The 23,710-nt window shown below is 53.3% G+C and overlaps 8 protein-coding genes across 8 annotated transcripts; 6 read left to right on the top strand and 2 right to left on the bottom strand.

Moving 5' to 3' along the window:
- The first annotated feature begins 248 nt into the window (after positions 1-248).
- Positions 249-922, top strand: K489DRAFT_381301 (uncharacterized protein). Its single transcript, XM_033605083.1, has 2 exons — positions 249-352; positions 402-922. The coding sequence occupies exons 1-2, from the start codon at positions 313-315 to the stop codon at positions 737-739; spliced, it is 378 nt and encodes a 125-aa protein (XP_033459556.1). The 5' UTR covers positions 249-312; the 3' UTR covers positions 740-922.
- A 775-nt stretch (positions 923-1,697) lies between these two features.
- On the top strand, positions 1,698-4,994 carry K489DRAFT_371343 (uncharacterized protein; the record flags this gene model as incomplete). The annotated part of the gene is made up of 5 exons (XM_033603233.1): positions 1,698-1,779; positions 2,149-2,593; positions 2,642-3,008; positions 3,063-3,328; positions 3,380-4,994. The coding sequence occupies 5 exons, from the start codon at positions 1,698-1,700 to the stop codon at positions 4,992-4,994; spliced, it is 2,775 nt and encodes a 924-aa protein (XP_033459555.1).
- Positions 4,995-7,684: 2,690 nt separating this feature from the next.
- K489DRAFT_320137 (WD40 repeat-like protein) lies at positions 7,685-10,906 on the top strand (the record flags this gene model as incomplete). Its single annotated transcript, XM_033601435.1, has 3 exons — positions 7,685-8,264; positions 8,409-10,711; positions 10,769-10,906. 3 exons carry the CDS (start codon positions 7,685-7,687, stop codon positions 10,904-10,906), a joined length of 3,021 nt encoding a protein of 1,006 aa, XP_033459554.1.
- Positions 10,907-11,965: 1,059 nt separating this feature from the next.
- Positions 11,966-12,616, top strand: K489DRAFT_321083 (magnesium-dependent phosphatase-1; the record flags this gene model as incomplete). The annotated part of the gene is made up of 2 exons (XM_033601513.1): positions 11,966-12,324; positions 12,376-12,616. The coding sequence occupies 2 exons, from the start codon at positions 11,966-11,968 to the stop codon at positions 12,614-12,616; spliced, it is 600 nt and encodes a 199-aa protein (XP_033459553.1).
- Positions 12,617-12,898: 282 nt separating this feature from the next.
- Positions 12,899-13,781, bottom strand: K489DRAFT_371340 (uncharacterized protein; the record flags this gene model as incomplete). Its single annotated transcript, XM_033603232.1, has 5 exons — positions 12,899-13,098; positions 13,157-13,335; positions 13,386-13,455; positions 13,498-13,581; positions 13,628-13,781. The coding sequence occupies 5 exons, from the start codon at positions 13,779-13,781 to the stop codon at positions 12,899-12,901; spliced, it is 687 nt and encodes a 228-aa protein (XP_033459552.1).
- Positions 13,782-14,846: 1,065 nt separating this feature from the next.
- K489DRAFT_245602 (uncharacterized protein) lies at positions 14,847-15,683 on the top strand. Its single transcript, XM_033599909.1, has one exon. The coding sequence runs from the start codon at positions 15,036-15,038 to the stop codon at positions 15,468-15,470; it is 435 nt and encodes a 144-aa protein (XP_033459551.1). The 5' UTR covers positions 14,847-15,035; the 3' UTR covers positions 15,471-15,683.
- Positions 15,684-18,881: 3,198 nt separating this feature from the next.
- On the top strand, positions 18,882-21,087 carry K489DRAFT_321096 (uncharacterized protein; the record flags this gene model as incomplete). The annotated part of the gene is made up of 3 exons (XM_033601514.1): positions 18,882-19,110; positions 19,225-20,931; positions 20,987-21,087. 3 exons carry the CDS (start codon positions 18,882-18,884, stop codon positions 21,085-21,087), a joined length of 2,037 nt encoding a protein of 678 aa, XP_033459550.1.
- A 1,044-nt stretch (positions 21,088-22,131) lies between these two features.
- On the bottom strand, positions 22,132-23,542 carry K489DRAFT_245568 (PEBP-like protein). The gene is made up of 3 exons (XM_033599908.1): positions 23,244-23,542; positions 22,911-23,141; positions 22,132-22,781 (listed from the first exon to the last, which is right to left on the bottom strand). The coding sequence occupies exons 1-3, from the start codon at positions 23,389-23,391 to the stop codon at positions 22,375-22,377; spliced, it is 786 nt and encodes a 261-aa protein (XP_033459549.1). The 5' UTR covers positions 23,392-23,542; the 3' UTR covers positions 22,132-22,374.
- Between the last annotated feature and the right edge of the window lie 168 nt (positions 23,543-23,710).

The following is a 23,710-nucleotide window of genomic DNA, read 5'->3' as shown; positions in this document are numbered from 1 at the left end:
TGGGTGCACGAATTTTTTCCTCATTGTGATGAGAATGTTTGTATGTTGACCGGCGACTCCGAGGCGGATTTCTCAAGGTCCCGGCCTCGTTGAGATTCCATAAATCAAAGGAGCCTTGGAAGTTTGTACCTGTCAGACTTCCTGAAACGGGATGAAAGCAGGGATGTGTTTCCATCATGAATATCACGAGAGCCCGCCGCGAGGAATACTGTTTTCGTTAAAAGCTTCGAAATCTCCTCAAAGCTCAAAGTAATCCGATTATTCGTCTATTAACCATTGCTACGCGCGGCAAAATTCCACGTCCTCCACAAAATGCTACACCTCCAGCGCGGCATTCGACCTAGATGGCACGCTGGCAGAGAGTAAGCAGGGATCTATGGGTGAAGCCAAAGCCGACCTACTTCAAGTTTCGGAACGTCGCTGTCATTTCAACCAGAGATTGACCACAATTCAATGCACAAATCGTCAATTATCTCCCAGCTCGCTCCAAACCGTCCAAGCTCTGGCTGATGCCCACAACGGGCACAACACTGTACACCTTCTCAAGGCATATAGATTGAAAAGGCTTCGGGACGAAAGTGGGATACCATTCGAGAAGATGATGTTCATTGGCGATGCAATCTTTCCAGGCGGGGACAACTACCCTGCCAAGCAAGGTGGCCTCAGAATAATCTGTATTAAAGACCTCGACGGGACTTTGGCAGTGATTGCGGCGATCGTGAACCGTTTGTCAATATAGAAACTGTAGTCTGGTAGACAAGAGCATTGTTGAGAGATGGTACGCTTCACCAAAGAATGTGACGTTGGAAACATGCATTCAATTGTCTCCAGCTTGATCTTCACACCCTCCTGGTTTCGCGGCGGTGTCGGTTTGCAGATGCGGAGGGCACGTCACGGAGAATACTGTACCGGTGGAGTCGCGGGTCGTGCTGCTTGTCTGCAAAGTAGCCAACTTTCAAATGTGCTGAAAATCGCATGATGAGTTAAGCGATAGGCATATGTGAGAGACAAGTCACATGGAAGGTGCTGATGTCCTGAATGACGTTATAAAAACATGTACAAAAGCCATCGGAGAAAAAGCCGTTGGCGCGCCCGCCAATCGCGTGCGTGGATCGCGCGTTTCCAAGTAGCGCGACTGTCCACCCTTGATGTCTTCACGTCTCTTTGTGAATATGGACACTCAGACTGTGGATGAGTGAGCACTCCGAACAGGCGCGTCGTCTTCTACGAGCTTTTGCATCCGACAGCATTCGACTTCAGCGAGGCATGACTTTCGCAGCTCGACTCGGACGAGGGAACACATCACGGCATCCCCTTGTCGACCAAATCTTTGTCTCGGGCTCGAATTTGTTGCAAACGGTCAAAGCACACTTCAACGTGGACCAGATGACGGAAAAGCTCCCAGGTAAGAATCCGTGAGGTGAAGAGCTGTTTCGACATCGCTGCAGCACCGTGCAGCACTTGATGCCACTCGGCTGTCATTCGCCCTTGCAACGAGCGTCAGGCATACACCGAGTTGGGGTCGGTAGCATATATCCTGAACAACTGTGCGAACAAGGTCAAGCGATGTCATGATCGGTAGGCCTAAAGTTGTCGAACGTGATGTATAGGCTCTTCATATTCAACAAAAGTCGGCATTAATGTGGTCTTCACGCTGCGAGAGCATCTGCTTGAGTATCAGCTCATGTGCACGTACAATGCATCGTCAAGACGACATTCCTTCATCTCATGTACTCGGGCTTGCTCCACGCCCAAAAACATTGTTCAAGAGCTTTGCAGGTATGTGCAAGACGGCCTCCGGAATGAGGTAGCCCGTCAATTTGCCTGAATGGAAGATTCTCACCACAAATCATGGATATCAGTCCCTATTGAGCCAAAAGTCGTCACTCGCGCTCGCAAATGGCAACAAATATTGATGAGACACCTTTGTTAGCTGGCATGATGGTTACCGGATCAAGAACAACACTAGTGTTTCACTTTGTTCTGTCGCTGAGGCTGGCCCTCTGCTTTTGCGTAACATCCCCCCCTTCGCAGCTCATCACTACTTCTGTTGGCATTGATGAGCTTCGAAGTCGAACATGCTTTTGCTGTTGTTGCTAACGTGACGCTCATTTTACGTGATATTCTATTCATCCATATCATGACTAGCACAATCATCATCGTCCTTGGATGAATTTGAGGACCCGATCTGTATTTTCCCATCGCACACTCACAATCTGGTCGCTTGTCACTATTGCATCGCGTGCATGGTGACAATACTGCCGACCAATATGCAATACAGTACGAGCGGCTCAGACGAAGGCAGTGATGCATACGCTCCAGAATCCAGAATCCATCACAATCTCGTCAAGGGCAACGTCGGTCCGAAAGCAGGCGATGGCCCAAAACTAAATGCATCTCCAGTGTTATCTCAACTGACGACCGACCCTTGGTCTGCGACCGAGACTCAGCACTCGGTTTCGCCCTCTTTCAGTGTCCCCTGGGCTTCTCCACTACTCACAAATGATCTCAAGTCGATAGAGACAAACGCTCTTTGGTCTGCCGATAATTCAGATATCCTTCACGCGTCTGACACTAGGCCGAACATTTATTGGTAAGAAAGTCATCAAACTTGCCTGACCCACGACTGATTGGTTCGTAGCAACAAGAATGGCCCATCGGAGTCTCGTATTAATCAAGACTTCAACAATCCACACGACGAGTCACATGGATCATCAATAGACTATCGCCACATTTTGACGTGGCCGATCAAGAATCGCAACAAGAACTTCAGCGACACTGAGTATGGTGAAGTGCAGTCTGCTGTGTCGCAGACCATCAGCGACCATTCCAGAATACCACATCCAGAGCAGACGAGCACTAGAGAGATAGTGTGGTCTGAGAGACAACACGCCCATAGCCTGAGACGTGCACTGAAAGACCCTGGAGCACAATGGGTAGAGTCATACAACGGTGCCTTGAAAATGCTCTCCGCCATCAATCCTGAGCATTACCAAATGCCATTCGGGGTACGTTCCTAGAGCGCTAGGTCCAGCTTCAACCTGAAACTAATTGTAAAGCAGAGTCGCGTAATCAACATGAAGACTGAATTTTCTGACAACATACTGCTATCCATCCGCCTTGGCAAGTATTCAGTGCTGCAGAAAGTTTCCGAACGAATCATGGAAGTTTGGGAAGCTCGGAAAGATCCAAAGGAAAAGGTTTTGTGTCTGTTCTCGGTCAACAGCAGCAAAAAGTACTGCGGGATCGCCGAATTATCTGGCCCTTGGGACCCGCAGATGGAAATTGAAGGGTGGGAGAATAGTGTCAACGGTCCGCGTTGTTCGGGGTGAGTCTCTACATCAAACGACACTTCTTCACCAAGGCTGACTTTATGAAGTGGATTCCCCGTCACATGGATCTTCGCCAAAGACATCAACTTCCATCAATTCATTCACATTCAACTGCCAAAGAGCGGAACTACGGTCGCGAACATGTGGAATGGGATGAATTTCGCCAGCGATGTTGGCAGGGCGGTCATCGAAACATATGTCAAGACGCCTGCAACGTCAAGCATTTTAGGCTTTCCACGGAACTACCACGAGAACGAGCATTTGGCTACTGAGCGCGGTTCAGGCCAGCGCCGTCCTGCACGCAGCACACGCGGACCGCGCAGTATCGCTCGTGAAGCTCCGCCGGCAGGACTTAGTCTGGTGCGAAAACCATACCGCTCCGAACAAGCTCCATCGCGCAATTCGCGTCGTCAAAGCGAAACATCTGAACATGGATTCCAATCAGGCGGTATGGTCGACACGTCGGCACCCCCACCTCGGTTTCAGCTGCCTGCAATAAGCCAAGGCACAAATTTAACAAGCAACACTCGGCCGTTTTTGTCTTCTCAGGACAATCTTCCGAAGGATGGCCTGTTTATTAGCACCAAAATTCATAGAGCTTCACCGAACAGGTACATGTCCCGAGCAGGCGTGGCAGATGCCCCTTTCTCGATGCTACCGAAGAGTAACACCGAGCCTGCTCTCCAACTTGGTGAAATATCGGACTCAGAATCGAGCTCGCCATTTGCGTCCTATCGACAGCTGAAGGATCACAGTCGATACACATTCGCTCGTCCAATGCAGAATTCAACTTCTGAAGCTACGCATGCCGGAAATGGACTTGAGCAAGGCCACTATCGTCGTGATGACTATGGTCTCGTTGATCATACAAATGGCGAAAGCTTCGTGGATGCCTATATGAGAGCACCATATCAGCTAACTCCTCCAATGCTTTCACCAGTTGGGACTCCAACTCGCCGTCCCACTCAACGAATCAACAGTTTGGGCCCGTTTGCTACAAGCGTAGGCTCAGCTTCAACGATGCCGGTTAATACTCGACAGAAGGAAGCCCAGTTGAAGTCCAGACTGCACCTCTTGCTTGCGGATAAATTCGCCGTCGACGGACGTCTTGCTGAGGGCAACGTCGAGCGACATGTTCAAGATCAACTCTTCGAGAGAAGAAAATGTCTCCTCCACAACATCCACGAGATCGAACAGGAACTGATGCATCCAGACCAGCATGACGCAGACAGTTTGTCGTTCTCTACTCCCGCTCGTCGTGGCAGCTACGTAACATCCAATGGCATCGCAAGCCCATCGGGTGAGATTTACAATATTTCGTCTATGAGTGCCACGGATCATGGACCTCTACATCCTGCATCAAAGAATCGTTCGGCACAGCTCTCATCACAAGACGCGTCCGCGCCTCCTGCTTATCGCCGAAAGCATGGTTTCACGCCGTCATGGGATCTCCGCATGGCCGGCGCCATCACCAAGCTGGTGTCCGGCTCCGAGGACGATTTTCCGTTCAGCGCCGATCCTGGTCTCGGGCCAGCTGAACGCAGTGTGTGGCATCCAGCCCGGGTCGTTCGGCCACGCACCGACAGCAGCCTCGGCATGTATCAAGATACCAACGACAGTGGCGGCATTTTCACTGGGGATGAATTTGATTTACTTTTCTAGCAGAATGATGGCCGTCACCATCGTTGTACATCCCTAAGTGCAGGTCATTATACCGAGCATCTTTAGCCATGGACTGACTATCCATCGAAATGGATCCACTGGATATACCACCTTGACCTGGTAGTTCATTGACGACTGGTGCTGCAGATCTGAGTTGCGGGAACCGCCTTCGGTGCATTGATTTTATCTTCGTTTTGACCTGTTTGGAGAGAGATTCGGTCGCATCGACGACGGACTGCCTCTCATTTAGGTTCTTCAGCAGGCTCTTGCCCCGCTGCAACAAGCAACGCCAGCATAATTTTCCGCGAGGGACGTCACGCATCACAAGGCCGCTGGCAGGTCGCGTTGGCAGTGAGATGAGCATGAATGGCGACAGGACGATTTTGTTAACGACCGGGAATGACGCGCAAGGAGGAGGGAACTGCTGTCCGGGCAGGACATATCCGCTCATCATTATCGTAATCGCGCTTGGAGGCGAAGCCCGCCGCTGTTTCGGAAGCTGCAGAATGCTTCATTTGTGCAAGGCGTCGCAAGCGCTGGCATATACAATAAGATTGGTACCAAACTGACCACCTTCTTTCGGTCGAGCGATGTCTATATTTTCTCCGTCGCCCGTGACTCGCGCTTGAATTTGGCGTGAGGAGGTGCTTGACATACTAGGTAGTGTGCCACCGGAGCCTAATGGCTTATTATCGGTGGGAGCCAAAGTGCATACAGATCCGTGGTTGGACAACGATTTATTCCCGAGGTTCCTGCCGAGACAGTGATATATCTCGGACCTGGGAATTATTACAAGGCTGCGGCAAAGACGGGGACCAGTGGCGGCGCATAGACTCGCGCAGTATGCAGCAGTAACGGCATATCTATGCAAAACAGGAAGCCATGTGAACGGCACATAAGACCTCCTACGAGGAACGAGTATTGAATGTGGCAGGTGTGCAGGTGGCAGGAGGACGCTGGCATCACGTTTCAAGTCAGCAGATAGCCCTGGGGGGTGTTCTTTTGGTCGCGGGCGTGGTTGGGATTCGCGCGACGCGACGCGATCTCTGCTTCCTCTCCTGGGTGAAATTTGGGAGAGGGAAAATCTTATTGATGAGCTCCAAAGTGAGCAAAGGCTGCGCTGCACAGGGAGTGTTGGGCGACGACACCGATCGATGGCGCATCTGTCCCTCTCTCTCTCTCACACATCAAAGTTCGGTCTCCCTCCATCGTCGTCATCGTTTTCATCACAGTACACGAGATGATGGGCATGGTTAATTTTAGTGGAGCAGACAAGCGCGCCAAACGCCCGACTTCGATCATTAGTGCCCAGGTGTGCGTGGATCCGCCTCCAGGGTTGGTGGTCGGACTGACAAATGACTGATGACTCCGGGCCAGGTGATGATGACTGAGCGAGATGCCTGCTGAAATGCCTGCCCACATGTCGGTTCGTCTGCAAATATTGTATTGCGTGCAGACAACAGTGTTTGGTGAAGACATCCGGACAATTGTAGAGATTTTTGGGTTTGGTTTTTGGAATCACGATCATTGTTGATTCATAGATACAGTACCTACTACGGCGAGTACCGACTTTCAGCTGGGTGGGCCAAAGGTGTGTGCGTGCAGTTGTTGTACATCCATGGTTTGCAGGTGCTCATTTGGTCAGATCATCTGCCGGGGCGTCACATCGTCGTTATTACAGGCCGGCCTCCAGCCAGAGCGACCGCGCTCGAGGGCTGTTTGGGCGTGCAGTCCAGGAGGGCGGCTGGAGCCGCTGTTCGCCTTCGCCGTCGTCGTCGCCCACGCACGCACGGAATGCACCTGGGCACACAGTCAGTAGATACAGTACTAGATAGCCCTGGAGGGCTTTTCGGTACACCTGCAGTTTCCGGGGCACACACTCACACTGCACAGTCGCACCCGCCCGCCGCTCGCTGCTACATACTAACTGTACTGCTGTTGCCGCCATTATTACTCCATCCTCGAAGTGTATCTCGCCTCGTCACCAGAGTTGTACCTCACTGTACAAGAATTTCCCATACTTCAGGACAACTCATTCACGTTCGAGTGTATCAGGACTGCAGCCGGATCCGGCCCAACTATCCTTTGCACCCTTTGGAAGGCCGCAAACTGTGCATGACACTGTTGCTGGCCGTCGACTACCCTCCTCGTTTTATTGCATGCCGGCTACAGGTGTCTGGGTGAACTGCCGACCTGTCCTGGTGCTTTCTCATCTCCTCTGACTTCACCCAACCGCCTGTCCTGGTTGGAGAGCAGGTGACGGATTCGACAACGCGAGTACCAACTTATCCACTCACCTTTGGCGTGCACTTATGTTGCTGGCTCGTCATCCGCATGTAACACTTTGCGTCACACGCACTCTCGAAGAGCGTGCCGGCCAGGACGCACTCCTCCAGTCTCAGACACGGTCCTTGACGCCCGCACGCGTGTCCTTGTCCTATCTGCCTCGAGCACTTCTGCTTTAGAACTTCACTCCGACCACCACTGCCTCGACCTCGCATATGGCCATGGAACCCCCAGGAAGAGTCGGCCTGGGATTGAAGTCCATTCCTCACCCTTCTTATGGTTCCGACCCCGTCCTCTCCACTGCTCCAGCTTCGCCTGCTGAAGAAATTCCTATTCGCCGTTCGCGAGCTAGCGCTATGAACGACTCATCCTCATCCTCGTCCTCACTGCCGCCGCAAACCACCATGGCACAAATCACATTTGGGCCGGCGACCCAACAGACCATCACCACAGTCACCACTACGACCACCGTCTCCCTACCACCACTGATCATCAGACCACCCCGAAACCTACTAGAAAGAGACCCAAAGCAGTATCCCCTAGCGTTCTCGCCGACGCCTCACCACATCAAGCGTTTCTGCTTCGACGTAAACAACCATCCCACCGCCTTTCACGAGGCTGAGGATCCGGAGGAGACTGATCGCCAATATCGTCATCTGCTTGCAAAGATCCACAATCAAAATGGTGCAATAAGGCAAGAGGATAGGGACGAAGGCGGCGCCTCTTCCATGAAACGCGTACATCAGCAGGCACACGATGGCGCAAGGAGCTCGGCTCAAAAGCGCATGGCTTCGCCGCCATCACTTGCGGAGGCGGTGGAGATTGCGAGTCTGCAGAGGAGATCGAAAAAGCCACGCTCCCGTCTTCACAGAACTTTCTTAGAGGCTCCTGAAAAAACGGTCGCAGGCGATCGATTCTCGGGTGGAGGAGCACAGTCGAGCGAAACCACACCGTTGACTCCGGATACTAACAGCGCGGGTATGAGTTCTCGGCTCGGAGGGTCCAAAGCCGCTGGGACGAGATCTAGAGAACCTGGCCATTCGACATCATCTCAGCTGCATCCACTCGGCAAAGACGATGTGGATATGCACGATATTGACCTGCAAGAGGAGGAAGATTCTCAACCAGGGCCACCCTTCTACAGCCATAGTAAGAGTGCGAAACGGCGCTTCGAATCCATCTATGCACCAGGCGCGACCGAAGATGCTATCGGAGCCACACCTACACCCCCAGTCATGGATGCAGACCTTGAAGCTGAAATGGCCGAGATGGAGCAGTTCCGACATCCCAATCGCCCGACATTTCCCAGCCTACTGCCGAGTTCGCAGCAGGACGCTAGCTTACCCAGCCCGAGTTTATCACCCATCACTGCGGCTGCTAATTTAGCTTCGCGGCAGAATGCTTTTGATGCCTCATTTGCTAGTCACATCGAGGGCTCTACCGGCGGGGGATCGATCATTGATGCGGATAACACAGCTCGCGGTGGGAGCACCGACCCTCTAGACGCCGACCTATTCTCACGATCTACGAGACAGCCATCGTCAACCCAATCCGGATCTGCTCCTCGGCATGAAAGAGGTACATCGCGTGATGGCCCAACGATCATGGACATTCCGACAATAGTGGACGCGTTTGACAGCATGCCAGAGGCCATGCAGACATATCTGATGTACCAGTTCCTGAGACGCTGTGCAAAGCCGACGCTGCTCATGGTAGCAAGTGTCGTCAACCCAGCCCTCAAATGCGATCCTTTCAACATACTCCCACCAGAGCTCAGTCTCAACATCGCGCGTTTCCTGGATGCGCAAAGCATGTGCCGCGCTGCGCAGGTGTCAAAGCGATGGCGAAGGTTGATCATCACTAACGAGAAAGCCTGGAAAGACCTTCTTGAGAGAGATGAATTCACGCTGCCGGTAGATGAAATTAGCAGGGCGGTGCGTGAAGGCTGGGGTTGGCAGCATCCCGGTATCAAGGGGTATGAGGAGGACCTCAGCGCCGAGATTCCACTCTTGTCACCGGATGCTAGGGATGATTCAACTATCAGCGACGACGAGCTCACGGCCTCATCCTCGACAAACTCACGCAGTATGAAAAAGAGGGCGAAAATATCAGGGTCAAAGAAAGCCAAGCGACGGACCGGCCAAGCATCCTCAGCTCTTGTGAAGCCGGCCGCAACTCTGCAGGCGAAGACGAAGCTCTCAAATCTGCTGGACAGCGCAAAGGGCGCTAGTGCCTTTGCGCATGCCGCCACCGTCGCGATCCCGCACCCCTCAATTGGTTTGGACAGCCTGCGTAACATGCATCTGTTCAAATCTTTATATCAGCGTCACTACTTGATCCGCAAAGCCTGGATGTCGGAAAAAAGCAAGCCAAAGCATCTGGCGTTTCGGGCGCACCACCGCCACGTCGTGACCTGTCTCCTCTTCGACAGCGACAAGATCTTGACCGGAAGTGATGACACCAAGATAAACGTGTATGATACGGAGACCGGCGCTCTTCGCCGACGCCTCGATGGTCACGAAGGCGGCGTCTGGGCGCTTCAATATGAGGGCAATATGCTGGTATCCGGATCGACCGATCGCACTGTGCGGGTATGGGACATTGAAGCTGGTCGATGCCTGCAGGTTTTCCAAGGCCACACCTCTACCGTCCGTTGCCTGGTCATACTGAAACCCGCTCAAATTGGCACAGCAGCTGATGGCACTCCGATCATGATGCCCAAGGAACCGCTCATCATCACCGGCTCTCGCGATTCCACCCTCCGCGTGTGGAGACTGCCGGGTCCTCACGATGCCAACGTTACACAGAATGCTTCTCCGATCACTGAGGGTGAGAACCCGTATTTCCTGCGAACTCTTGCCGGACACCATAATTCGGTTCGGGCCATCGCTGCTCATGGTGACACGCTCGCATCAGGATCATACGACTGTACAGTGCGGGTATGGAAGATATCTACTGGTGATCTGGTGCACCGCCTTGCTGGTCATACCTCCAAGGTCTACAGTGTCGTCTTAGATCATGCCCGCAATCGCTGCATCTCAGGCTCGATGGACAATTTCGTCAAGATCTGGGACCTCAACAATGGAACCTCGCTCTACACCCTCGACGGGCACACATCGCTTGTGGGCCTCCTCGATCTCAGCCACGACCGGCTGGTCTCTGCGGCAGCGGATAGTACTCTTCGTCTATGGGACCCCGAGACTGGAGCGCCCCGGGCCACACTGTCGGCGCACACTGGCGCCATAACCTGTTTCCAGCATGATGGGCAAAAGGTGATCTCTGGCTCGGACCGCACGCTCAAGATGTGGAACGTCAAGAATGGCGAGTTCGTCCGGGATCTCCTCACCGATCTCAGCGGTGTATGGCAGGTCCGCTTCGACGAACGTCGTTGTGTGGCTGCTGTGCAGCGCAACAATCTCACTTATATCGAGGTAAGAAGTTTAGATCCCTTTGTGCGGTGAATGGTCGGCTAACTCTCGTACCTATAGGTCCTTGACTTTGGTGCTTCTCGCGACGGCATGCCTGAAAGCGACCTCGGCCGCCGTATTGTCGTCGATCACCGTGGCAATGAAATTGAAGACCTCGAGATGCCCGTTGACATCGACATGGTCGCACCAGCTGCATGATGCGCTTTCTCAACGCTGAGGGCTTTTTGCGGGAATCTTGCCAGCATCTCCACCGCTGCCCATCACCAATCACATCTATTCTGCATCACCCGAGAATATACACGGCAAGTGTTTCTCCGGCTGTCTCTTGTCTTGGACAAGTCTCGACTTCTCTTGTTGGACGCTCATCATCCTGCGTTCAGCATTCCCTCCAAGCATTATCATCGCGCACGCGCGCGCACGACGGAGTCCGGTTATTATAATGATTGATATTTCTGTGGATTACCCCTCTTGTCTCGTCTGCGAAAGCCTCCGCGTGTTCGAACATACGGTCGGCCCCGCAGAAACACCGACAAGAGTTCTTCCTGATCCCTCTGCATCTGTTTACATTCGCGAGGGAGTTTTCAAACGTCTGGTTGTCATTATGAAGCATGTCGGGAATTGTCTTTGGGTGATATCCCGCTTTATGTGCAAGGAAAGGAGTTTTGTTCGGGAGCAATTTTTGCATTTGTTACGCGTGTATAGCGTCTTGACCGATTCTGGTCCGGTCAGGTCTGAAGATACCACTATGGTGCTGTTGTTGATGTTATTGACTGAATGTTACTCTCTGGCATTTTAAGTTATGCGCCCTTTGTTTATCATGCTGCTGCTACCTGAGGACGGAAACTTTTGACTTCACGTGCCTCGCAAGATTTGTTTCTTGGACGGAAGGCCTCGATAACACCCCGAGCCGTTGCAAGGAACCACTTACGAACTTATGAAGTAGAGCGCAATGGTATCCAAAAACATCGACGAAAGCTCACTTCACACATTCCACACAACATCGACCTTGGAAATACCGCAGATATCTGTTTAGGGTTGTGATGACCTGAGTACGAGACAGAAAATATTTGACAGGGCAAGTGTCTGCGTGGCAAATTCGATACCTGCCTACTACCGAAATATATAAACAGCCTAAATTATAAGAAATAAGTGCGATCAGATCAGGGTGTGTATCGTCGGAAACATTGTCCTTTGCACGACGGGTATATCATCCAACGCCTTGGAAGACAAGCTATCCGAACACGCAAACCCGCCGTCATGGCCTCTCAAGCAGCGACCGAGCCTCTGCTCCCGAAGACATTCACCGATGGTCTCCCGGTGCCGAAAATGCTCGTCTTCGACCTCGACTACACGCTATGGCCATTCTGGATCGATACTCACGTCCAGCCTCCCATCCGAGCGACCGTACCCGGCGGGTTCGAGATCCGCGATCGGAGCGGCCGCGACCTCGCCTTCTATCCCGAGGTTCCGGGCATCCTCCGCGCCCTACAGGACAAGAGCGTCGTGGTCGGCGCGGCGTCTCGGACGAGTGCGCCGACTTTGGCACGAAGGTTGCTCGGTCTCCTACAAATCCCAGGACCGACGAGCGAGCGGGACGGAGCGGGCGATGCATCGTCGTCGTCACCAGCACCATCGATGTCGTCGACAACGGCAGCAGCAGCGGTGAGTTTCTTCGACCACATGGAAATCTACCCGGGAAACAAGATCGCGCATTTCAAGCAGCTGCAGAAGAAAACCGGCTTGGCCTACGAGGAGATGCTCTTCTTCGACGACGAGAGCCGCAACAAGAACGTGGAGGAGTTGGGCGTCGTCATGTACCTCGTGCAGGCCGGCGTGTCGCGGAGCGAAATCGATGCGGGCATCCTCAGCTGGAGGAGGAGAAATGGCCGTACGAAGAGGGAGGGCTAGTCGGAGAAATTTCTTCGCTCCTGTGCAGAGCCGTTGAGGGTGAAGTCTAATCGTCGTCCTCGCCCATTGAAATACGACCTTGATTCATTTTTGTGGTTCAGCATGGCGGTCAAAGGTCGTTCTGCATAACGACATGTCGGTTGGTCAAGGGGATGAGACATGTCTGCGCCTTGCACGAAGGCGGCGAGGAGAGTACCTTGCATGTCGGCGTCGACACCGACCTGCCAGCGCAACAGATTCTTCGTCATGCACGGCCCTCTCATAGAGATATTCACCAGGTCTTCAGATCGGATGCTTTGATTGCATTGCGTGCGAAAGGGGAGGTTGGGCAGCCCGTCTGATACTCGAGCTCACTGTGGTTCTCACTCGCAAACCAGAGCCATTGGCGCACACCGAAAGATCTGTCCCGTGGAGATAGCTAGCCACGCTCTGGCATGTCTGGGCGATGGCTCGCCACTTTCGAATCTGCATACCGCTCGGAACTATATCAACCGTCCAGCTGCTATCGTCAGGTCATGCCGCCACAAAGGCATTCAATACCCGATGGTATGTCACTGTCGATACGCTCCATCGGTCCTTGGTCCACAAATGCTACGACATCCTGAACGGCTTCAGATACGATGATCTGAGAGGGCAGAGATGCACGAAGTGAATTTGGTTCCCGTGCCAGATCGACGCCCTCGCGCGCGATGCACATGCAGAAACGTATTGGCAGTCTCCTGTACCAAAGATTTCAAAAGCCCACCTCCATCATAATCATCGTTCTCACGGCCAAAACTCCACGGAGCGACGATATGCACGCTGCGCGACATTTCCATGGTCCCCAATACGATAGCCTGCTGCAAGAAAGAGCAGCATTGCGTCACGGGATCGGCGCTTACAAGACGACATGGCGATCTCGTCTGGATGCGCCTGCAGCTCTGGGACGAGGAGATATTCGGTTGAGAGGAGACGCACCTCGAGACCTGCCAACGCATACATACATACATACATACATACATACATACATACATACATACATGCATACATGGAGAGAACCGAGCGGGAAAAGCCGGTCGGGGCCCTCTTGAAGAATCTTTTCACGTGATGGATGGATGGATGGATGGATGGATGGATGGATGGGAGAGTGAGGTGATGATGGAGGGAGGGCATTATCCTTGTCCATGTGGGATCGACGGTTTTTCAGTATGGCGCATTGCGGTGACCATGGGGAAGGTGTATGACCGAGCTACTGTTGCTGCTGTGGGGAAGTGTAGTTGACGGCGCGGTTGAGTACCGGGTTTCGCTGCTTTAACAATAACTACTTACTGCTCATCATCTCTCGGAGATGGAGAGTATATTAGATTACATGCATCGTGCATACTTACCGCTCTTGCTAGCTGATATTGAAATGAGGAATTTCGCAGAAGTACATCGCGGTGTTGAGGTGTAGACTACCTAGGTGCCTGAGAGAGCAGCACTTTCAGGGACCGCTGAGATGCAACAACGTGACTGCATCGAAAGCGATGAATGGATCGCGACGTTGTTGTTTTCTTGTGCAGAACAGCTCGATTCTCGCTGCGGATGTCCTCTGCATGCATCGTATCTCTATAGCCTGCAATTGATCCGTGAGGAAACTTCCGGAGAGATTGTCTCTGCAAGTCATGAACCTTGAAGCCCTCCCCCTCATCTCACCTCGAACTCGAGCGAGACTATGATCGGAGACAATGTGGGATGCACCGTTCTGTTCGGCGATCAACCAAACGAAAAAGAGGATACGCCGAAATCATAAGAGCGGTCAGAGAAGAACGGAGGAAACGAGCATGACGGTCGGTCCGCAACTCGAACGTCCTCGACGCTGCCAGTGGACACTTCGCCACGCGAGGTTCGGCCGCTCTCGCGTAAGGAAAGACACCACGCGGTCGAGAACTTCCCACACGCGACCAAGAACGACGGTCCGAGGATACAAGTATGTATATCGAGGGAAGAAGCGCCGACTCATTGCACATAGTCTATCGAGATCGCCGTCGACTCGCCACGCGAGGGCGCGCGCCATCATGTGAGGATGGCGCCGCCTGCACTCACGACGGAGGGACCAGGAGGAGTCACTTGGCAACTTCTACATGGAGATGTCTGATGATGGAAGGAAAAGTCCCCGTCGCCCGTTTTCCGGAGCAAAGACGTCGTCACGGAATGCCCTGTCGTGACCACAGCAGCAGCACACGTGTGCACGGCCCGCGTCCGCACCGTCCGTGGTGTGTATGGCTAGCTTGCAGACAAAACCACTGTTTGGTCGGCAGGCGCCAGGACAGAAAACTGGACTGATGAAGAATTCTGCGATGTATATACTCTGTGCGACAGGAAAGTTGTTTCTGGCGCACCGGCGTCGTTGCCGGATTTGGTCTATGGGAAAGATTTGAACATTCTTCGTCACTGGACGATGCATGTGCGCATTGGCGGGTTGGTGAGAAGAGCAACAGGAATAGAGCGGCAACATCTTGCACTGACGGCCTGGACTGTATGTGCGTTGAAAAGCAATGCGCGCCGTCCCCCTGCGTCATTGGAGAAATGCACATTCGTAGACAAGTCGCTGCAGTACACTTTAGTACAGTGTACGCAGGAGATGCAGTCGTTCACCGCTTCTCGCCCTCGCGCGCGCGGAATGCAGCCACGAGATTCCGGAGGACACCAGGCTGCATCTGGGTTAGGGTCGGTCGGACTTAGTCCTCATAGGGCAAGCAAGTGGCGGCTGCACGTAACGTACAGTCTGGTATTGTCGCGAACTGTGCTAAATGATTTCTGGAGACGGATGCCTCTGTTGCGCGCGTCGGCGAAAGAGAAACGGGCAAAAGGTCCCTCCCGCTCCTTGGTATGAGATCCTAAACGATGCTGTTCTCCCGGTGGGATTCACCGTCACGCGAACGGCGGAATCGGGCATGGCAGACACGTGAGCCGCTCGGCTTACTGATTTTTCTCATCTTCGTCCAACCGAGCACGACTAGATTCGCGATTCTGAGCGGCAAACTTGTTGGCAGAGAATGAGCGGTGGGAGCATTACCAGATGCGCACAAGAGCCCGTCAAGAAGAGTGTTCCTCCTGTCACAGGATCGCACCTGTCTCGTCGGCGACTATCTGCAACTGGCGTTCCCTTAACACATTATCCCACCGATCCGAGTTTGGTCGCGAATCCTCCTCACGTGCTAGACATGTCCTATGAATACTCCGTGCTGCATCGGTTGCTGGCTCGAGCGGTGATCCTTTGGTTGAGCCGTTCGTGAGGAGTTGGATACGACCATCCGTCATGAAGGTGGCTGGAGCACGTGATGCCGCGGGCCACCGACGTTACCGGACTTTAATGGCGTTTGCAACTGCTGAGGGTCCTGGACCTCCATCTGACCAGGACGTGCTCGAACGGATGCTCAGGAGGCATAGCGAAGACTGCAGAAATTTTCTTGCAGATCCGTGGGCGTATGGCCGTGATGAATACAGCCGTCTGGACAGCTGCAACAATTCATGGTATTCAACCCAAGTAATTACAGCATTTGAAGGTTCCAATTGAAGTTCGGGCAAAAAAATGGAACAGGGTCCACCAGCCAGCCCAGAATTAGGGTAATGTAGCGTCGTTCGCGTTTGCCGGGGATTGCGCGAGAGCGTGGCAGCTCCGAACGGGTTATATCCGGCGCCGATCTGCGGGCTGACGAACCATTGAAGATACGAGACAGCGATGGCGATATCCTGGAGATTTGCGGTGGCTGATGACAATCGAGATACTGTGCCATTCGGAATCTATATATATGGGCGTTGCTATTGCGAATCATACGCTGGTCGCCGTGTGTTGTGTTTCATGTCGTGTAATTATTTCCTTCAAAGGGACGGATGCCTGCATGCGGCCCAGCAAGGAATTATTCAGAGGGCAAAGTGCGCCTTGATCCTCCTCCATTGATGTGAACGATTTGAAGCGGTTTCATCGTCGAACACCCTGGCGATCCTGTCCGTGTCTTCCCAACGTGAACCACGCTCATGCGTGAGCGACCAACGGAAATCGTGTAGAACGCTCTCGTTCATCGACTCAACTTCTGCAGCGTGGAAGCGTGGGGGTGTCAGTAATCAAATGAAACCACCTGGGCATGTAGGCACTTTTCGGCACCGATCGCACCAGATCGATGTCTGCACACCGGGCCCGTACAACTGAGTTACCCTGTACTCATTGTACTGGGTAATGATGATGAATCCCTACCTAGGTAGGTATGCAGAGAGGCTGTGAGGGAGGTACGGCATTGCGCATATCGTGGCACATGTGTGGACTCGCTTGGCTCGTTCATGACATCCGTAGTATGTGTACTATTATTACAGTCACTTGAGGACGTGACTACTTTGTTCTCCTTCCTCGTACAGTATACGTGATCACTCGTGTCACTGCAAGAGGCATGGACGAGAAACGATCCCTCTCTGCCCAGGGAGAAATAGATTGAGGATGAATGGGCGTGGATGGGTGTGTGCGTATGTGCGTGTGTGTGTGTGTTGCACGTTGCAGCAGCCAAAGCTGCACCTAGAAGCTAAGCCCCTCCTTTGATTGGAGTGGGCATTGGTGGGTCCCTGCCATCTCTTCAGTAGCTGCATATCGCTCTACTTCACCGCTCATTCCTCCCTCCCTCTCTGCCAACACGCTGGGAAGCCAGGGCTTTTCCCTCTCGAGCTGTTTCTTGCTGGGCGGGCCATGGCGGCATGGCTGGAAGTCCGCTCGCTTTCCTTCGCTCCCGTCGCCCAGCATTGTTTTTGTATACACTATTACCTTGGTGAGTATCGATACCATGGAATTTATTGTTCCCCACCTGGGCAGTATATATCCCATCATCACCATTAATGAATCGCCGCCGGTCTATGGGTTCCATGCTGCAGACCACAAGGCGCCCGCATGATGTACTTTCATATCGATTCCAATACCGTATGATCAGATCGCTTGGCTGGGATCGCATTACCCAGGTGGCCCTGGAGGAATCTTTCGCATGGACGGTATGTGTTGAACTAACCTGACCGTGGAGAGCGCCGTATGATGCACGCACGATCCAAGGTCGGTCGGTCCTGTTGGCGCGCGCTCCGCCTGTATCCACTTCCTTACATACGGCTATTCTGCACATATCAACGTCGTTACGAATCTCGTCTCTGTGGTGGTGGTGACGATGAGGTAGGTTAGAGGCGCCGGCACGCATCCGATCAAGGCGCACCGCGAGAGGCCGTCCATGCAGGTGGAAAGTCCGTGTTGTCGTCGTTTCATTATTACCTACTGTGCCTACCTACTACCTACCTAGTTTTGTATGTGATCACCTGTTCGCCCATGCTCGCTGCTTCCTATAGAGTTGGGACCATTTCCTTCTTCTCACCACCTAGTACCGTCGTTCCGTTTGCTCTCCGCCGTGCGATATTTGTGGGCTTCCCCTCTCTCGCTCTCTCTCCACACACAAAGAGGACCGTGATAAGCCCTGGGCCCGCCTTCTCGACTACCCGCCCTCGATTTCTCTCTCCCACTTCGGCGGTGAGAGACTGAAAAGGATAATCTTTACCTTTTCGCTGCGGCCGTTCTTGCGTCTGTGCGACCACTTCCCTCCTCCTAGCGATTGCTCTACGCCGAAGCGCCATCCACTACTCCCGCCTCGTCGTTCGTGCGCACGCGCTGATCTGACACTGTCGCGCCGAGCGCTGGAAACCTTCCTCGATCTTCAACACCATCCTCACCGACGCCATGGACGCTTTTGACTTTGCTTCCCATGATCCCTTCTCAGATTATACCGGGTCCGTGACATCTCCGGATCAACATTCACAACAACAACATCAACAACAACAACAACAACAACAACAACAACAACAACAACAGCAACAGCAACAGCAACAGCAACAGCAACAATCACATCTTTACTCCCACTTCATTTCACAAACCGCTGAAAATCACTGGAGCTCGCTTACCCTCGAAGCCATTGAGCACGAGGCCGCTATCATGTCGCAACAACAGCAGCACCAACAGCAACAGCAACAGCAGCAGCGTCACACCTGCGATCACCAGCACTTTCACTCACTACCACAGCAATCACAGTCCACCTCGCAACCGCAGTCCCAGCTATCACACGCAGCATTCGCCAACGCCGCGTCAAATCAACATGTACAGCAACTGCAGCAACAGCACAACAGGCTGGAGGGAGCCAGGGCGATGCAGGCCGTCACCCTACCGGGTCACAGCTTGAACATGGACTACATGAACATGCAGGTGCTTTCAAATAACTGGCATTTCCAAATGGGTGCATCTGCTGCAGCGGCCGCTCAGCAGCACAGAGCGCAGCAGCACGCTCAGCAACAACTTGGTGTATCGAATGGGAACGCTCTCAACATGAACGCTTTCAGTGTAGCGCCTTCTTTCGGGGCACAGTTGCAAGCGTCACCTATTGACTTCATCCCGACGTCCAACGCCGACAACTTCATTGTCACCGCCGGCATGGATGCTGCCAACTTCATGACCATGGCCGGTCCCATGGACTCGATGAATGCGCTGGCCTTTCCACTCAACGATTACACCAACGGACTAAACTTCTCGAGTGCCATCAACAGCGATGCTCTAAACCAGCACGCTGTCGAGTCAGCAGGGTCCAGTCTTGCTGGTGGTTCACCCACAGGTACTGCCGTTGAAATTCAATCGCTTTCCGACAACGAAGGTTCATGGACCATGGTCAACTTCAACAGCCACCGACACTCCATGGACTCCCTCGGCACCGTCTCCAACCCGAGCCAAAACCTTCACATTCGCACCCATTCCGAATCCTCCAGCTCGGATGGTCCTTATTCTGAGTTGTCAGGAAGCTACGAGGAGATTCCTCCTTGGCCTCTATCATCACCACACGACTTCCATAACTCCGCAGAGTTCCTCGATGCCCAATTTCTCCAACAACAGATTCAAGGTCTGCAGACTTCCAGTCAACAAACGTCACCGACCCAATCTCTTGCCGTCAGCCCTGTTGCTGGTATTGTTTCATATCGATCGTCAGGATCTTCATCAACATCACCAACATCGTCCGGCCCGACCTCGCCGCCACTCAGACGTCGCAAGTCCCCGCTAGACGGCAAGACTACCAAGTCCATCATCAGCAAAAAGACAGTGCCTCTGAATCCGCGCAAGGACTCGACCGGAACCGAGAAGAAGGTCGGCCGCAGACGTGGTCCTCTTCGGCCGGAGCAGCGACAACAGGCCCACGAGATCCGAAAGCTCCGAGCCTGTTTGCGTTGCAAGTTCCTGAAGAAGACTTGTGACAAGGGCGAACCCTGCGGCGGCTGCCGACCAAGTCATGCTCGGCTGTGGCAAGTCCCGTGCACGCGCATGGACATCAAAGACATCGCGTACTTCATGAAGGACTGGAAGGCTGACTACGAGCGGCACGTGACCCTAGCCTTCAGCATCAGCAACATCAAAGGCTTTGGTACTCAGGAGCGAACGATCTACATCACTCACGGCTATGGTCACCTCCTGCCGATCAACGTCCGTGAGGTATATGTTCGTGACGAGGACTGCTTTGACATGGATTGGGTTGAAACCAACAACAGTGTCGACGTGGAAGACTTTGAACTGACAACTCACCGCCTGTCTGCTGGCCTCGAGGGTGTCAGCATCTCATTGTTGTCCGAATACCTCGACTGCCACCTCGACCAGAACTTTGAGGAATTCGTTGACGACCTGTTCGAGGGCACCAAGTTTCTGACAGAGATCCTCAAGACCGCGTACCGTTACTACACGAAGGAGAAAACGCCTTCCGTGCGCAAGGCCCTCAAGCTCATCCTTGCTTACAACCTCACCACTCACGTGACTCTGATTGAGGGTATCGGTGAGGATGAGGTATTCGACGGGAAAGTCGAGGACCCTCGATCGAGGTACCATGGGAGAATTCTCGCTCCCGTCATGATTAACTTCCAGGTCAAGGCTGCCCTCGCCGACATGTGGCGAGAGCTGCAACGCGACATCCTTGAGGAACTGTCGTCGTTGTACTCATCTGTCTACTCGGGCGACAAGCTAAAGAACTGGCCGACGATCTTCATGCTGGCCTCCATCCTGCTCGCGATCTGGGAAGAGATGCAGTTCGACGCCCACTACCGTGTGCCCGATGAGCAGGCTGTCAACAAGTTCTGCGAAGACATGGAGACCACTCCCGTCGGCGTCATCGTCGGTCTGTTCCAGGCCATCTCCACCAAGCTTCCAGGCCTCCAGGAATGGGACACTCGCAAGCACCATCAACTACTCGGCTCTAACCCTGCCATCTGCGAGGCCTTGACCGAGGTCAGAGGCCACGTCAACAAATACGGTAAGTTGAAACTCGAACCTCTAAAACCTCGTCCACAACTGACTTTGCAACACAGAATCCTACCTCAGAGAACGGCCCAGCGCAAAATTCGACCGCGACGACTTCGACTGCTTGAGCAACAAGTTCTTGAGCAAGCTCGTCATCCGTGCCAACTAGGAAAGGGCCCCTCCGAACGTCCAACCCGCCGCCACACAAATGTTTTGACCCCTCATTATTAACGACCTGCAAGACGATACAAGGCATCACGAGCCAATGACCCATAACTAAACCACATCACGCCCCATTCACCCACACGACCGACCCACGAAGAAAAATTCCTATCGACGACCATTCAAGAATCTGACGCTTTTTATGAGAAACTCCCATGTCTGATACCACCATCTTTTGCGTGCCTGGCTCGAGTCCTTGCAAACCCTCGAAGTCGTTTTGGCAGATCTGTTTCCATTTTGTTTTCTATCTTTTTTCACTTGGCATACCATAATCTCCTCTTACCATCTATCTATGTTTGTTTTTATCTTTTCCCATCAGCTGTTGGTTTGGGGGCAATGTTCTCCTTCGCAGAGCAGGTCCTGCTTTCCCACCGTCACCGGAGGGGATGAAGCAACCTTTGTGTCAGCGCTCCGCACTTCTCGTTAGCATACCGCATCACCGCCCGTTGAGGATTTGTTGAAGTATATATATATCACACGCTGATGGAGGACACGACTGATGAGAAAAACAGGAGGAAAAGATTGATTGAATGATTTCACGGACATCGGCGAATGAAATTTGAGACTGCCGCCTTTTCTGAAAGGCTTGATGATTTAGGTACTATATATATACATCACGTCTGATCACGATGGAAACATGAAATCTCTGAGTCTCGCTCCTGGTGTCCCGTCTCTCTTTCTCTCTCCTTCCTTTGACCAGATGGGCATCGGAACTTGTACGTCTCGTACATGGCTGACCCAACCCACCTCGCCTTCTCGTCCTTCCCCGCCTCCTCCCATGAGGGTCAACGCCATGCATATCATACACGAGCTTGACAGTCAATATACCCCTGTTCGGAAATCATAGGAGTAATTCTGACGACGATCCCGAAATGGATGGATTTCCTCTTCCAAAACAAGAAGTCATCAACGACGACGTCGGCCGAAAGAATAATAACAACAACGAGCCGTACCATGAAATTTCCTCTCTATATAAATGGTTCCTCGAATCACCCACGTTCTATCCTATAGACCCATAGGCTTTCTAGCAGAAGCCCTGTTCGTTTCTTTTCTTTCCCTTTTGGAAATCCATCCCTTCATTCTACGCACACCAACTCGCCTCAAAAGCGAGATCGCCACGAGGGAGAGAGAGGGAAAGAGAGACGGGGGTGAGCGAAAAAGGACGAAAAGACCGGAATAATCCATGCTGATGGATTTTTCAAATCCACACTCCACCGCTGCCCTCCCCCTCCCTCTACAAAAGCAGCACGGCACCGGCAACGCCCACCAGAGCGAAGACGCCGGCCGCGACGCCGTTCGCTGCCGCGGCGCCCCGGGCCGGGGTGACGGCAGGCGTCGTCGATGCGTTCGTCGGGCGCGCAGTGGAAGCCGCGGTGGAAGAAGTCGTCGGCGCGGCGGTGGTGCGGTTTGCGGCGGGGGCGGTCGCGCTGGAGTTGGTGTTCTGCACGAGGAAGTAGTTCGCGGCGATGGGCGCGTTGCCCACGGCGGCGGTCAGCGCCGTGAGGTTGTAGTTGATGCGGTTGGTGGTGCGGAGGTCGGTGTAGTTGACCCGGCTGGGCAGAGTGAAGTCCGCGGACGGTTGCCGGTACAGGTAGAAGGCGTAGGTGTGCGGCACGTCGCCGGCCGGGGGCATCGGGCCGCCTGGGGGATGTCAGCTCTTCTTGTTCGGCTTACTCGGCTTGTTTTGGTTCTTGTTCTTGTTTCTAATCAAGGTGGGAGAATGTGGGAGGGAGGGAGGGAGAAAGGGAGGGATGGATGATGATGCCTTACCGTATGGTGCGAGGGCCGTGGTGTTCCAGGTGAAGGAGCCGTTGGAGCTCTGGCGGACGCCGGTCTGGAGCCAGTGGAGACGAGTGGTGCGGTTGGCACCGAGGCCGGCCACGAGGGTGGCGTTGGTTGCGCTGCGGGCGAGGGCGAGGGGGATGGAGAGATCGACCAGGGCGACGATGTAGGTGCCGTTGGCAGTGCCATTGAGGCCGATGACGGGGGCGACGCTGGAAGCTGCGAGGGCGGAGGATGATCAGTCAAGGTTCGAAGTTGGATTTGATTTTCTTCCTTTCGTTCTCTGGGCATCAAGAGACGTGAGGATGTCTCTACACATACCGGCCTGGGTGAGGGTCTGGTTGGCCTTGATGGTCTGGTTACCGTAGCGGACGTTCAGGCTCTGGCTGACGCTGGGAACGTAGCCGACAGGCGATTGAGCGCTGGCCAGAGCCGCGAGGGCGACAGTGAAGATGGAGGTGAAGTGCATGGTGATGACGGATTGCGGTGTTGTTGATGTTGTCGATGATGATTGAGTCGGATTTGTCTCACAGAAATGCGATTACTTGTGGACAATATTGAGTATCAAATGTGATTAACGCGTCAAAATCGAAACTGTTGCTGGGCGGAACTTTATTATATATAGACAAATAAAATTTCAAATTCTGGTTGAGAGAGATGTCGTCCATCTTGCCTCTCTCTCTCTCTCTTTCTCTCAGAATCCCACCGTCGTCGCTTAGGAAGACCTTCTACAAGTCTTGGCTACTACAGTAATTTGCCTTTTCCGTCATTCACGCGCATGTTCCGCC

This window comes from Dissoconium aciculare (assembly GCF_010015565.1).
Source record: "Dissoconium aciculare CBS 342.82 unplaced genomic scaffold K489scaffold_7, whole genome shotgun sequence".
Lineage (NCBI taxonomy): Eukaryota > Fungi > Ascomycota > Dothideomycetes > Mycosphaerellales > Dissoconiaceae > Dissoconium > Dissoconium aciculare.
This window is presented reverse-complemented; position numbering and strand designations above follow the sequence as displayed.

Coding starts and splice junctions, on each gene's coding strand:
- K489DRAFT_245568 (XM_033599908.1), bottom strand. CDS start 23,391: ATGCACTTCACCTCCATCTTCACTGTCGCCCTCGCGGCTCTGGCCAGC. Junction 23,142..23,243: donor CCAGACCCTCACCCAGGCCG/GTATGTGTAGAG, acceptor CCGCCCTCGCAG/CTTCCAGCGTCGCCCCCGTC. Junction 22,782..22,910: donor CACGGCCCTCGCACCATACG/GTAAGGCATCAT, acceptor GACATCCCCCAG/GCGGCCCGATGCCCCCGGCC.
- K489DRAFT_381301 (XM_033605083.1), top strand. CDS start 313: ATGCTACACCTCCAGCGCGGCATTCGACCTAGATGGCACG. Junction 353..401: donor CATTCGACCTAGATGGCACG/CTGGCAGAGAGT, acceptor AAGCCGACCTAC/TTCAAGTTTCGGAACGTCGC.
- K489DRAFT_245602 (XM_033599909.1), top strand. CDS start 15,036: ATGCATGTGCGCATTGGCGGGTTGGTGAGAAGAGCAACAGGAATAGAG.